At 41.9% G+C, this 15,259-nt stretch overlaps 1 protein-coding gene across 2 annotated transcripts; it reads left to right on the top strand.

Moving 5' to 3' along the window:
- Positions 1 to 458: 458 nt before the first annotated feature.
- Positions 459 to 13,338, top strand: LOC133623991 (uncharacterized). 2 transcript variants are annotated; one of them, XM_072916192.1, is made up of 3 exons: positions 459 to 945; positions 4,242 to 4,424; positions 11,418 to 13,338. In XM_072916192.1, the coding sequence occupies exons 1-3, from the start codon at positions 939 to 941 to the stop codon at positions 12,692 to 12,694; spliced, it is 1,467 nt and encodes a 488-aa protein (XP_072772293.1). In that variant the 5' UTR covers positions 459 to 938; the 3' UTR covers positions 12,695 to 13,338. The 2 variants fall into 2 exon arrangements, with proteins under 2 accessions (XP_072772293.1, XP_072772292.1); XM_072916191.1 differs by lacking the exon at positions 459 to 945 and adding an exon at positions 1,844 to 2,443.
- Positions 13,339 to 15,259: the final 1,921 nt, after the last annotated feature.

Raw genomic sequence — 15,259 nt, 5'->3', positions numbered from 1 at the left:
TTTTCGGGAAAGGCGTTGAATTTCGGGAGTCTCCCGGAAAATTTGGGAGGGTTGGCAAGTATGCCATAGGCTCACTCAATCTCAGTAAATAACTTAAATTTGGAACACAGCATCATCGTTTTCACAGCTTTTTGGTTGTTAGAGGTAGAGAGTGTTTTCATGTAGAGTTCTAAATCTTTTTTAAAAGCACAAAAAACAGGTCGGGTATTTTATTTCCTTTCTTTCAAAACCTCCTCTCCATCGACAACGTGTCACCACTTCCGCTCTTAGCGCCTTCAAAATAAGAGCTCAAGGCATATGCTGCATATATTGTTGCGTGTGCAGTTGCGCACTGAGCTCCAAAAGCCGTAGATGTTATAACGTGACTGGGCCGGCACGAAAAGCGGACGTGACGACAGGCTGTCCTCAATCAGGTCCGGCTGGAAATCCGGAGAAATTCGGGAGAATGGTTGTCCCGGGAGATTTTCGGGAGAGGCACTGAAATTCGGGAGACTCCTGGGAAATTCGGGAAGGTTGGCAAGTATGCTGTTGACAGCAGTGTTGGTGCGAGGAATTTTCAAAATGGGGTCCCAGAGACCCCATGCATCAAGTCATAAAAATACATTTTTGGGGTCCCACTTTTTTTTATCTATTAAACTATTTGTCATGTCTGTGTAATCATGTTTTGTTTTGTTTAGTTATTGGACTCTTTAGTTTCTGGCTTTTCACTCCCTTGTCTTGTTTCCATGGTTACCCATTAGTTTCACCTGTTCCACGTTTGTGCACTCTTGTTTGTCACCATAGCAACCCATTAGTTTTCACCTGCCCTCACGACTCACGCACCTGTCTTTAATCATGTCACTATTATTTAAAGCCATTGTTGCCAGGAAGTCTCCCTGGCGACATCATACCCCTGACTTTCTGCTTCTCACTCTGTTTACCTCTGCGCACTTCATGCCATGTCAAGTAAGTTTTTTTCTATTCATGCCACAGTTAGCGACTTTTGTTCATGTACATAGTTTTTTGCCCACGTGCAAGTCTTTTTGTTTCGTTAGTCAAGTTTGTACTTCCGCCTTGAGCGCGCTTTTTGTTCCTTTGTTAGTGTAAAATAAATAATGTCTTCACCTTCACGCCATGTCTGGTCCAAATGTTCATTTGCACCACGGGAGAACAAACCACGCCATAGTCCAAGTCTTGACACTATTATTAAATTAATATCTATTAAACAAGAAGCAAGGTATCAAACAGAGACAGGATTCAATTTAGCTCACGGGGAGAGCACGTGGAAACTGCACCCTCGTACAGTGTCACCCCACGCTCTGAGGAAAAAGTTCCACACCGCCCCATTTATTTGGGCATTCCCTGATTACATAGCTGCAGCTGCTTCTAAGGGGAGGGGTCTCATTATGCAGCAGCTGCACTGGGTCATAAACAGTTAAAACAAAGGGTGCTTGGAGCGGTGTCAGGTTTGCCCCCTCTCTGCTCGTAGATTTCGGGTCCTGATAAGGCCCTTCCCGTGGCTGTCCAGATCTGAGAAACCGTCACCTCTACGGCGCATTACATCGCACACAGTCGATATTTACAAGCTGTCCGCCTTTTGCTTGATAAGATCAAAGACAGCTTTGTAAGCACCAGTGGATCGTAACCCGGGCAACAGGTCTTCACGCATTATGCATTATCCTGTTATATCTCACATTCTATATTGTATATTCTAGGACTCCTATGGCCCCGCAATACTTTCCACAGCCCAGTAGGTGGCGGTATGAACCTTTCAAGTCGTGGCTGCAAACTGCCAGTAAGAAGAAGAAGTAACGGATCGAAGCTCCTTGTTTCTCTCGCGAGATCTGACAACACTGCGCGTGAACTGAGCGGGACGAAGAAAAACAAAATGGCGTTTGGTAGGAGAAGACGTTACTGTGGTTTGTTATAGTGCTTTTTTTTTTCATAAACAGCACGTACACGTACACATATGTACTTTTTACTAGAGTAAACTTCATTAATAACTGTTTGGGTCTGGATACGTTAGTTTAAGCGCACCTCGTTGCTGCCCGTACTAGCTTAGCTTGCTAGTTAGCTTAGCGTGTTAGCTGCTAACGAATAGACGCGGTTTTATCAACGCATCGCTAAGCAGAGCTCAAGTATGATTGTGTGAAAATGTGAAATAACGATAGCAGAGTACGAGGAGGAACTTTGTCCAACAAAAGAGGAGAAGGAGCGACAACATCAATTTTTTTTGCGCGCTAATTAGCTTAGCGTGCTAGTTAGCTTAGCTTGTTAGCTGCTAACAAAGAGAGGCGGAAGTGATGAAAACACATCGCTAAGCAGAGATCAAGTGTGAGTGTAAAGTGTTGTGATTGTGTGAAAATGTGCGAAAGAACGACAGCAGAGTACGAGGAGGAACTTCCTGGAACCAAACTACTGGACGCTGTTGCCAAGAAACATCAAGTTGGGTCACACAGAACAGGTTTGTTTACTTCTCACTCTCACATGTTTACTAACTTTATAATTAATAATTGGCAGTATCCTTAAATATATAGTCTGTAAGATGGTGAATTGTCATGTTGGCCTAGTGGCCTAGTGGTTAGAGTGTCCGCCCTGAGATCGATAGGTTGTGAGTTCGAACCCTGGCCAAGTCACACCAAAGACTATAAAAATGGGAGCCATTACCTCCCTGCTTGGCACTCAGCATCAAGGTTTGGAATTGGGGGTTGAATCACCAAAAATGATTCCCGGGCGTGGCCACCGCTGCTGCTCACTGCTTCTCTCACCTCCCAGGGGGTGATCAAGGGTGATGGGTCAAATGCAGAGAATATTTTTTTATCATTGGTACTTTAACTTTTTTTTAACTTAAAGTGAGGACTACTTTGTTTTTATATGTTTAATAGACCATCAAGAGAGTATTTATGAGAGGTTGATATTCCTCAGTTTGTAACATCAACATGTTTACACAAAACTCACACAGTCACATAAAACATTGCAATCAATTAACGATAAACGGCTAATTTCCTCATTCTGACCTACATGCATCTAGAAGTGAAAGTAAACATGTACTATCAATCATCTTCCAACAAACAAAGTGGTCAACACTTGATTTATGAAAAGAACATAAAGGTGACTGACTTTCCTTCAGCGTGTCGTAGATGGTCTCCAAGTGAATGTGGGAGCTGTGCTCTTGATGGAGATACTCCATAAAAACACAACTTAGTAAAACATGTTTGGGTAAGAGTTCCTTTTGGCCAGGCCAACAAAATGACCATGAAGTTGTTTTGTATCATTCATGACGAAAAATATAGTATAAAAGTTTTTTAAGTAGTTTTGTTTATTATTATAAATTATATACAGCATTATTCACATGTGAATAATGCTGTATAATAGACTGTATTTATGTTATTCACATGTGAATAATGCTGTATAATAGACTGTATTTATATTATTCACAAGTGAATAATGCTGTATAATAGACTGTATTTATATTTACATGTGAATAATGCTGTATAATAGACTATTTATATTATTCACAAGTGAATAATGCTGTATAATAGACTGTATTTACATTTTTCACATGTGAATAATGCTGTATAATGGACTGTATTTATATTATTCACATGTGAATAATGCTGTATAATAGACTATATTTATATTATTCACAAGTGAATAATGCTGTATAATAGACTGTATTTATATTTTTCACATGTGAATAATGCTGCATAATAGACTGTATTTATATTATTGACAAGTGAATAATGCAGTATAATAGACTGCATTTATATTTTTCACATGTGAATAATGCTGTATAATAGACTGTATTCATGTTATTCACATGTGAATAATGCTGTATAATAGACTGTATTTATGTTTTTCACATGTAAAAAAAATACCTAAGTGTTTATTGTCTATTGTGAGCGAACTGTGGTGCTGAATTTCTCCCAAGGATCAATAAAGTACTTTTTATTCTATTCTATTCTATATATTGTTACGATAATTATTTTTGATTTCCATTATCTTTAAAGGGGAAACGCACTTTTTGGGGGGAATTTTGTTCACAATCATTATAAAAGACATGACGATGGATGGATATTTTTAATGCATTCTAAATATTAACCCTTGGGTGGTGTTCGGGTGGCTGGGACAAAAAAATATTGTTTAGGTACACACTTTTAATACAACACACAAAAGAACGTAAACAATTTAATTGTGTTAACAGTGTCAGTCGAAAACTATGTCTCTTCTCTTTTATTTGTATCTACTCATTCACCCAACAGACGTCCAGCAGACCCCCCACATTAAAGAGGAAGAGGAGGAGGTGTGGATCTCTCAGGTGGGAGAGTTTCTTCCAGGGCAGGAGGAGGCTGATCTCACCAAGTTTCCACTGACTGTTGTCTCTGTGAAGACTGAAGACCATGAAGACAAACCACCTGAGTCCTCACAGCTTCATCACAGTCCAAGTAAGCACATATCATTTTATTCTCAGGGCATTCAGTCCATCACAACTGGACTGTTCACTTTGTCTTCTCATCCGAGTAGTCTTCATCAGTTCATGCTCATAGACTTCAAGTCTTAAAATCTAATGATCAACTTTATGGTCTTAGAAAATTCTATCAAAAGTCTTAAATCCGCATTTGCAAAGTGTCAAAAATTCTATTAACAATATTTTTATTTAAAAGAAATGCGTAAGCTAATTATCTGTCAGACTTTCTATGTTATGTTCAACTTGACATGCATTTGCTTCACTGAACTCTGCTAAGCAATGTGGTCTACATACAACACACAAAGACAAATAAATGTTTCAAAGGGCCAATTTATTTCAGGTCAGAACAAATTGACACATTTATTATAAATAGCTGCAACATAACATACTGTACATAAGCATAATAACAACATAGCTGTAAACCAAAGAAGGCACACACGACAAACACACAAAGCCTAACCAGACGGGGTTTTTTTGTCTCAAGGAATTGTGAAATCAAATCATGTCTTCAGGAGATCAACACTGTACTGAAGCCCAGAACATTCTACACATTTCCCCAGTTTTAGTTTAGAGATAAGGAAAGATTGGCCTGGCCCACTAAGATCCCTCTTTATGTTTGTGAACTTTATAGTTTATACATTTAGAGTGATGTGATAATCAAACACTCTAGAATGAAACATTGATAAGAGAATTCACAAAGTGTGTGTACCTTCAGTGCTGAATGATGAGCAGAGGCAGAGTTTGGAGTGTTTTCTTTAGCTTTCGATCCATTTTTATGTACTCACTGTGTCCAGGTACTTGGAAAATGTTTTCCCTGTCATTTGCCGTTTCACGCCCGGTATCATGCTAAGTAGCTGCCTGAAAGCGGGTGACTCCACTGTAGAAATAGCCTGCATGTCTTCTAGCACATATGCTGCAATGGCTCTATCAATGTTGTCCTGGCTAGCAGTCCCTCTGGTAGAATCCAGCCGCTGTTGCTTAGGTGGTGGTGGAGGTGGAGGTGAAGTGTGTCTCTCTTTACTAGCTACGTCCAAGCATGTTGCTTTTGTAGCTGTTTCAGCAGATTTGAATTGCTGTTTTGGGCAGTAGATAGGATCTTCGATCCAAGACACAACTACATTTAAAGGGGAACATTATCACAATTTCAGAATGGTTAAAACCATTAAAAATCAGTTCCCAGTGGCTTATTTTATTTTTCGAAGTTTTTTTCAAAATTTTACCCATCACGCAATATCCCTAAAAAAAGCTTCAAAGTGCCTGATTTTAACCATCGTTATATACACCCGTCCATTTTCCTGTGACGTCACATAGTGATGCCAACACAAACAAACATGGCGCATAGAACAGCAAGCTATAGCGACATTAGCTTGGATTCAGACTCGTATTTCAGCGGCTTAAGCGATTCAACAGATTACGCATGTATTGAAACGGATGGTTGTAGTGTGGAGGCAGGTAGCGAAAACCAAATTGAAGAAGAAACTGAAGCTATTGAGCCATATCGGTTTGAACCGTATGCAAGCGAAACCGAGGAAAACGACACGACAGCCAGCGACACGGGAGAAAGCGAGGACGAATTCGGCGATCGCCTTCTAACCAACGATTGGTATGTGTTTGTTTGGCATTAAAGGAAACTAACAACTATGAACTAGGTTTACAGCATATGAAATACATTTGGCAACAACATGCACTTTGAGAGTGCAGACAGCCCAGTTTTCATCAATTAATATATTCTGTAGACATACCCTCATCCGCGCTCTTTTCCTGAAAGCTGATCTGTCCAGTTTTGGAGTTGATGTCAGCAGGCCAGGGAAGCTAGGGTCGATATTCTTCTCTTGATCATCTTCGGTGGCATAAGGGACGGTGTGAGCCAAGACATCCAGGGGGTTTAGCTCGCTCGTCTGCGGGAACAAATTGCCGCCATTGCTTGCCGTGCTACCGATGTCCTTTGTCCCTGAATTGCTCACACACTCCGGCAGATTCAATGGGGGTCTGGCGGCAGATTTCTTTGACTTTATCGTTGGAAATGCATCTGCTTTGAGTGTCGCACGATATCCACACATTCTTGCCATCTCTGTCGTAGCATAGCTTTCGTCGGTAAAGTGTGCGGAACAAACGTCCAATTTCTTGCCACTTTCGCATCTTTGGGCCACTGGTGCAACTTGAATCCGTCCCTGTTCGTGTTGTTACACCCTCCGACAACACACCGATGAGGCATGATGTCTCCAAGGTACGGAAAACAGTCGAAAAAACGGAAAATAACAGAGCTGATTTGACTCGGTTTTTGAGAAAATGGCGGATTGCTTCCCGATGTGACGCCACGTTGTGACGTCATCGCTCCGAGAGCGAATATTAGAAAGGCGTTTAATTCGCCAAAATTCACCCATTTAGAGTTCGGAAATCGGTTAAAAAATATATGGTCTTTTTTCTGCAACATCAAGGTATATATTGACGCTTACATAGGTCTGGTGATAATGTTCCACTTTAACTCAAATGTTCTTTTCTTTGTGCTCGACAAAAGAAAAGTAGTTAGAATATCTCCATGTTAAGAAACTCGACTTCGGCTCCGCCATGTTGTCTTGTTGTTAGTAAACACAGACCCCCCCTCCCCACACACACACACACACACACACACACACACACAGCGAGCCTCTTCTCCCCCTTGTGACACAGGAAGATTCAGAAGGACGACATTGCAGCTCTCCAATAATACGCACTCAGATCTTCTCAGTTTCTTGCCGATACTGCGTTATTTTACGTTATTTTTTATGTAGTAACACATCATGTAGTAACCCTAACTGAGTTACTGATTATAAAGAAATTACGTGTTAGACTACTAGTTACCGCCGAAAATAACAGCGTTACAAAGTAACGCGTTAGTCCCAACACTGCTTATTTCAGCTGATATATCATTATTTGAATGCATGTTGGTGTAAACCAGGGCTCTTCAACTAAATTGTTCTGGGGGCCACATTTTCTCACATTCTCCCTTCACTATGCATGGTCCAAGTTCCTCTCTACAACAGGAGCACTCTGGTGTTTTTAGGAAGTTGCTGCGAAAATGTCTGTCCTCCAACCTTTGAACTGAACTCGGGGTATCATCAAAAACCAAAACATTCAAAACCGACCCAATAGCAATAAATAGTTTAAATATTTAAATTGGTGTTGCTGCACCGCCATCCTGTGTTTTTGTCTGATTGATGACAAGTGGGATTAAACATGTCATCATCCAGTGACAGTGAACATTTGAAGTATAAGTATCAGCATTGGTATAACCAATATTGTCTCTTTGATTAATTACTTGTTATTGGATCCATACCCAAATGTGTAGCATCACCAAAGCTAATGTAAAGTATCAAAGAAGAGAAGAATTAGTGATTATTACATTTTAACATAAGTGTAGATAGAACATGTTCAAACAGAAAATAAGCAGATATTAACAGTAAATAAACAAGTAATTAATAATAGTTTTGACAAAATAATCCAACTGTATATGATATAAAAAGTAACTGAATATTTCAGCAATTCCAAAATAAATAATGCATTTTGGTTTTGGACCACGTCACCCATCCCGTGTAAAAAGTCCTTCCGCCTTGGCTTGGTCTTATTTCCTGTGATTAATGTTATAAAGAGCGGTGTGTTTGTCCCCCACAGAGATTTCAGGCCAGTTCTGTCAGGTTCAAACACCGAACTATCTATTAAAAGCCTACTGAAATGCGATTTTCTTATTCAAACGGGGATAGCAGGTCCATTCTATGTGTCATACTTGATCATTTCGCGATATTGCCATATTTTTTGCTGAAAGGATTTAGTAGAGAACATCGACGATAAAGTTCGCAACTTTTGGTCGCTGATAAAAAAGCCTTGCCTGTAGCGGAAGTAGCAGACGATATGCGTGTGACGTCACAGGTTGTGGAGCTCCTCACATCTGCACATTGTTTACAATCATGGCCACCAGCAGCGAGAGCGATTCGGACCGAGAAAGCGACAATTTCCCCATTAATTTGAGCGAGGATGAAAGATTTGTGGATGAGGAAAGTGAGAGTGAAGGACTAGAGGGCAGTGGGAGCGATTCAGATAGGGAAGATGCTGTGAGAGGCGGGTGGGACCTGATATTCAGCTGGGAATGACTAAAACAGTAAATAAACACAAGACATATATATACTCTATTAGCCACAACACAACCAGGCTTATATTTAATATGCCACAAATTAATCCCGCATAACAAACACCTCCCCTCCTCCCGTCCATATAACCCGCCAATACAACTCAAACACCTGCACAACACACTCAATCCCACAGCCCAAAGTACCGTTCACCTCCCCAAAGTTCATACAGCACATGTATTTCCCCAAAGTCCCCAAAGTTACGTACGTGACATGCACATAGCGGCACGCGTGTACGGGCAAGCGATCAAATGTTTGGAAGCCGCAACTGCATGCGTACTCACGGTACCGCGTCTGCGTATCCAACTCGAAGTCCTCCTGGTAAGAGTCTCTGTTTTCCCAGTTCTCCACAGGCCAATGGTATAGCTTGACTGTCATCTTCCGGGAATGTAAACAATGAAACACCGTCTGTGTTTGTGTTGCTGCAGTCGGCCGCAATACACCGCTTCCCACCTACAGCTTTCTTCTTTGCTGTCTCCATTGTTCATTGAACAAATTCCAAAAGATTCACCAACACATGTCCAGAATACTGTGGAATTTTGCGATTAAAACAGACGACTTAATAGCTGGCCACCATGCTGTCCCAAAATGTCCTCTACAATTTGTGACGTCACGCGCAGGCGTCATCATACCAAGACGTTTTAAGCAGGATATTTCGCGCAAAATGTAAAATTGCACTTTAGTAAGCTAACCCGGCCGTATTGGCATGTGTTGCAATGTTAAGATTTCATCATTGATATATAAATTATCAGACTGCGTGGTCGGTAGTAGTGGGTTTCAGTAGGCCTTTAAACGGGACAAGAAGCAAGGAATCAAACAGAGGCATGATTCAATTTAGCTCATGAGGAGAACGCGTGAAGCTGCACACTCAGTTACATTCTCACCCCACGCTCTAAGGCACAACCCCCGTGTTCCCCCTTTTATTCAGGAGTTCCCTAGTTAACATCCCTGAGGCTGCTTCTAAAGGGAGGGGACACATATTACGCAAGCAGCCCTACTAGACACAATACGTGATTATTCAGGATGCAAATGTGCTGAGCTCGTGATTTCGCCCTGGCTCTGCTTTGTCTGCGTGTTGTCGTCTTCTCTTCGTTGAGGTACTTGAGGTCCGCCCTTGGTTGTTTATCAGGCTGAAAGACAGTGTCACGACTTGGACTATGGAGTTTTTGTTTTCCCAAGATGCAAGTGAATTTGGATCGGACATGGCTTGAAGGTGGGTACATGATTTATTTATTACTATCAAAAAGGAACAAACGAAAAGCGCGCACAATGGCGGAGGTAAAAAAAACAAACTTGGCGAATGAAAACAAAACTTGCACAAAGGCAGAAACTGAACACGAAATAACAAAACACTTACTGTGGCATGGGGACCGTGAACAGGGCTTGAAACGAGAGGATAGCAGGGTTAGAAAGGATATGACACCAGGACGAAGAACAGAAAATGAAAAGCTTAAATAACACAGACATGATTAACAACAGGTGCGTGACTCAAAACAGGTGCGTGACAGGACAGGTGAAACTAATGGGTAACTATGGTGACAAAACAAAACAAAAGTGCACAAAAAGTCCAAAAACAAAACCGAACATTACTAAAACAAAACATGATCACACAGACATGACAGACAGAAACTGCTGCTGCGAGGCAACTTGCAGTGGAAGATAACAAGTTGTGTGCCTTTGCACCAAAAGAAAAGCACAACTTGAGCACAATAGAGAGTAACTATTGAGTTGTGTGATAACTTATACATACCGTATTTTCCGCACTATAAGGCGCACCTAAAAACCACACATTTTCTCAAAAGCTGACAGTGCGCCTTATAACCCGGTGCGCTTTATATATGGATAAATATTAAGATTCATTTTCATAAAGTTTCGGTCTCGCAACTTCGGTAAACAGCCGCCATCTTTTTTCCCGGTAGAACAGGAAGCGCTTCTTCTTCTACGCAAGCAACCGCCAAGGTAAGCACCCGCCCCCATAGAACAGGAAGCGCTTCTTCTTCTACTGTAAGCAACCACCCGCCCGCGTAGAAGAAGAAAAAGCGCGCGGATATACCGTACGTTTCATTTCCTTTGTGTGTTTACATCTGTAAAGACCACAAAATGGCTCCTACCAAGTGACAGGTATCCGGTTCATGAAAAGACGCAATCTCTCCATCCGCACACGGATTACTATTTCACAGCAACTGATATTCCTGTGAACCGCACTGTGGATACAACGGGAGCACGTACGGTGAATATTCGCACCACAGGGAATGAGAAGTCATCCTTCACTGTGGTTCTAGCTTGCCATGCTAATGGCCAGAAACTTCCACCCATGGTGATATTCAAAAGGAAGACCTTGCCAAAAGAGACCTTTCCAGCCGGCGTCATCATAAAAGCTAACTCGAAGGGATGGATGAAGAAAAGATGAGCGAGTGGTTAAGGTAAGTTTAAGTTTACGCGAAGAGGCCGGGTGGCTTTTTTCAGCAGCTCCGTCCATGTTGATATACGATTCCATGCGCGCCCACATCACGCTGGTTTTTAATATATTATTAAAGTTTGACTGACCTATCTGACTGTTTTTATGACATTCCTTTAGCGCAGTTAGATGCGGCTTATAGGTGGACAAAGTTTTGAAATATGCCGTTCATTGAAGGCGCGGCTTATAACCCAGGGCGCCTTATGGTGCGGAAAATACGGTAATTATTCTAACAAGTTCACACAGCTATTTGGTTTTCTTTGGTGCATGTAAACACACTGAATGCCTCATGTGACTGGGAAAAGCTGGACGTTTCTAAAGCATGTGTTTGTCTTCTCGTGTCCTGCAGACGTCTGGGAAGAACATCTTCTCCCTGAGCGGCAAGGGCGGCGCTTCAGGATGGAGCAGGAGGGGCCACAGCCCTCCCGCATCAAAGAGGAAGATGAGGCGCCACAGTCCCTGCACATTAAAGAGGAAGAAGAGAGCCCACTGACCCCCCACGTTAAAGAAGAAGAAGAGGAGGCCCCGCAGCCCCCTCGCATTAAAGACGAAGAGGAGGAACACAGCATCAGTCAGGAGTTCCCAGTGATTGTTGTCACTCAACTTGTTGTTGAGCATCTTGAAGGACTGGAGGAGGTTGATGTCACCAAGATGCCAGTGACTGGTGTCCCTGTGAAGAGTGAAGATGATGATGATGATGAACATCTTCCTGAGCAGCAGAAGTGGAGCTTCGGGATGGCGACGGAGGAGCCACATCCCTCCCACATTAAGGAGGAAGATGCGGAGCTACAGACCCTGCACATTAAAAGGGAAGAGGAGGAACACAGCATCAGTCAGGAGGGAGAGCATCTTGAGTTCCCAGTGATTGGTGTCATTGTGAAGAGTGAAGGTGATGAGGTCAAAGGTGAGAGTGAGGAGAAGAGAGAGGCGGAGCCTCCAAGCAGCAGCTCAACAGAAGCTGATGGAGACCACTGTGGAGGATCACAAGCAGACAAGCTCTTAGCTCCACTATCAAAAAGTGAGGACACAACGTCACACTCTCCTGACACTGATGATGAAGACTCTAAAGATGATAAGACATGTCACACTGGCAACACACGCTTCAAATGTTCTCACTGCGACAAAACCTTTAGATTCCGCTGCGCTCTCATAGCACACGTGCGAAAACACACCGGAGAAAGACCATTCGTGTGCTCAGTTTGCAGCAGGAGATACTCTACGAAGTCCACTTTGGAAACGCACAAATCGGTGCACACTGGGGAAAAACCTTTTATCTGCTCAGTCTGCTCTAAGGGTTTCAGACTGAGACAGGACTGGATAGCACACATGAGGATACACACAGGAGAGAAAGTGTTTAGTTGCAGTGCGTGTGGTGAAAGATTCTCTTCCAAGTACCAGTGTAAGAGACACAAGTGTGCTGGTGAGAACAGCCGCAGTAGGGGGGGCAACGTGGCTCAGGTGGTAGCGCGGCCGTGCCAGCCGACCCAGGGTTGCTGGTTCGTAACGAGCTTCCGTCATCCGAGTCACGGCTGTAGTGTCCTTCTTCCCAGTGCCCCGACTTTGTACGCCACCGCTGGGCCCCTGATGCTCTCAGTGTCGGGGGTGAACTCGTCCTCTTGCCGGTGAAACGAAAAGCTCCAGTCCATGAGGAGGACCTGATGTTTTCATTTGCTCAACAGCATCAGTGTTAGAATAATTGTTTCTAAGTTATCACAAAAACTTTGTGTTACATCGAGTGCCCGGTGAGAAGCAAAAGCTGTCTTTGAAACCTACCAAGAAGACATGCTTGCCAACCTTGAGACCTCCGATTTCGAGAGGTGGGGGGCGGGGGGCGTGGTCAGGGGTGGGGCGGAGCGTGGTTAAGAGGGGAGGAGTATATTGACAGCTAGAATTCACCAAGTCAAGTATTTCATACATATATATATATATATAGATTGACAAACACTTTCCCAAAGACAACACCCTAAGAAAAGTATTCAACAAGAACAACATTAAATTGAGCTACAGCTGTATGAACAATATACGACAAATCATCTCAAACCACAACAAAACAATTGCAAATGAGCCGTCGGCCCCCGGACAGAGCGACTCCAAAACCAACAAAGGTTGCAACTGTCGAAAGAAACCTGATTGCCCTCTCAACGGGGGGTGCTTACAAACATCAGTTGTCTACCAATCTAAGGTAACACGCAAGGACATTAACACATCCGACACATATGTAGGATTAACTGAGGGAGAGTTCAAAACCAGATGGAACAATCACAAGGCTTCTTTCAGGAACCAAAACCTGCGGAATACCACAGAACTCAGCAAACACATTTGGGACCTCAAAGACAATAATGTTGAATATTCAATAACATGGCAAATTCTTGCATCCAGCACACCTTACAATAGTGGTAATAAAAGATGCAACCTATGCTTGAAAGAAAAACTGTTTATTATTTACCGTCCAGACCTGTCATCCCTCAACAAGCGCAGCGAAATTGTAACAGCATGCCGCCACAGACGGAAACACCTCCTAGGTAACACATGAGCCAATCACCACGCCCCTACACCAGCCTGTACCCACCCACTCTGTGCCCTATATAATCCATGGTATGTGAATGCTCCCATTAAAATCTCCTGATGATTGAGGGAACCCCCCCTCATGAAACAGGCCTGTAGAGATGAAATAGTCTTGTGATTTTTTTCCCACACATATATATATATATATATATATATATATATATATATATATATATATATATATATATATATATATATATATATATATATATATATCCTGAAAATATGCAAACAAAACTGTGTTTAGATAATTGATACTTCAAACTTGCATAAATAAATCTTAAGGAATATAACATAACTTGGCTTCTGAGAGCTTCAAAATGTAATGAATAAAATGCTAAAGTTGTTGATAAACAAGCAATTATTTTAATAATTAAATATGGTCATTTTAAAAGAATTATGATCATTTAAAATTAATTATTTCAAATATGTTTATTTTAATGTATAATTCTATAGCTGGATGTAATAAGGAGTCAGAAAAAATAAAAATAAAAATACAATTAATTTTGATGTTTTTAGCAAAATATAGTAAAAATGTATTTCGTTTTTGTTTTTTTCAATTAGTAAATATATTTATTTTTAGGTATAAGATAAACATAATAAAACAATTTATCTCCAGTATGGATGATTTAGTTCTTGTCACCCTGTTGTCCTCCCGTCGTGAAAAAAGGCTGTCCTCACTCAGGTCCGCATGGAGCTGGAGGGGGCGTGGCCTCCAGCTCCGGCTGAAAATCGGGAGATTTTCGGGAGAATATTTGTCCCGGGAGGTTTTCGGGAGAGGCGCTGAATTTCGGGAGTCTCCCGGAAAATTCGGGAGGGTTGGCAAGTATGCAAGAAGAAGACTTGTAAAACTCCACTGTGTAGGGGGGAAGCAAAATGAAGGTGTTCTGTTTTCTTTCATGTATTGTAATCAACAAAAAGATATTGTCTGACCCAAGAACTACAAAAGCGAAGAGGAAGCAGGACCAGAATCCCCTCCAGGCAACCTCTTTTTCAACTGTTTTACGAACCTCTTTTACGACCTTTTCTTTTGAACTGTTGTAATCAAAGGCGATGGCTGTTTACGACCCACGTCCCTTAGAAGCAGCTGTTGTCATGTGGTCAGAGAAAGTCACAATAAAGGGGGAGGCGTGCAATCTTTTGGCAGAGCGTGATGACACTACAAGGGTGCAGATGTCCACGTTTGTCCTCACTGAGCCAAATTGAATTCTTTGCTTCTTGTCTTGTTTAATAGATGGCATCAGTGTTTGAACCTGACAATCAGCAAATGAAATTTGTTCAAGACTTTTTCTGTGACATTCTAACACCATATAACACGTGTGACATCATTGTCCGTCTGGGCCAGCAAGGCCTTTTCTGCTGGCCTAACATAACCAGAAATCATCATCATAATTAAAGAAAAAAGTATTGTTTTATTGACTTTCCCTAAATATCTAAAAGTATTCATTTTCTCTTAATGTCATATTATGCTCCTTCCAGTGCTGTTGTTTTTATGTTAAGAGTTTTTATCCAATCAGAAATCAGCTAGCTTATGTTGCCATGCTCTATGAAATCTGCCCAAGGCCTTCAGAATCAACAATGTCTGTGAACGGACACAAACATTTGACGGACAGTTGCGAGAGCCAA

This window comes from Nerophis lumbriciformis, linkage group LG26 (genome assembly GCF_033978685.3).
Source record: "Nerophis lumbriciformis linkage group LG26, RoL_Nlum_v2.1, whole genome shotgun sequence".
In the NCBI taxonomy this organism is placed as follows: Eukaryota; Metazoa; Chordata; class Actinopteri; order Syngnathiformes; family Syngnathidae; genus Nerophis; species Nerophis lumbriciformis.
Note: the sequence above shows the minus strand (reverse complement) of the source record. Positions and strands in the feature narration are given on the sequence as shown.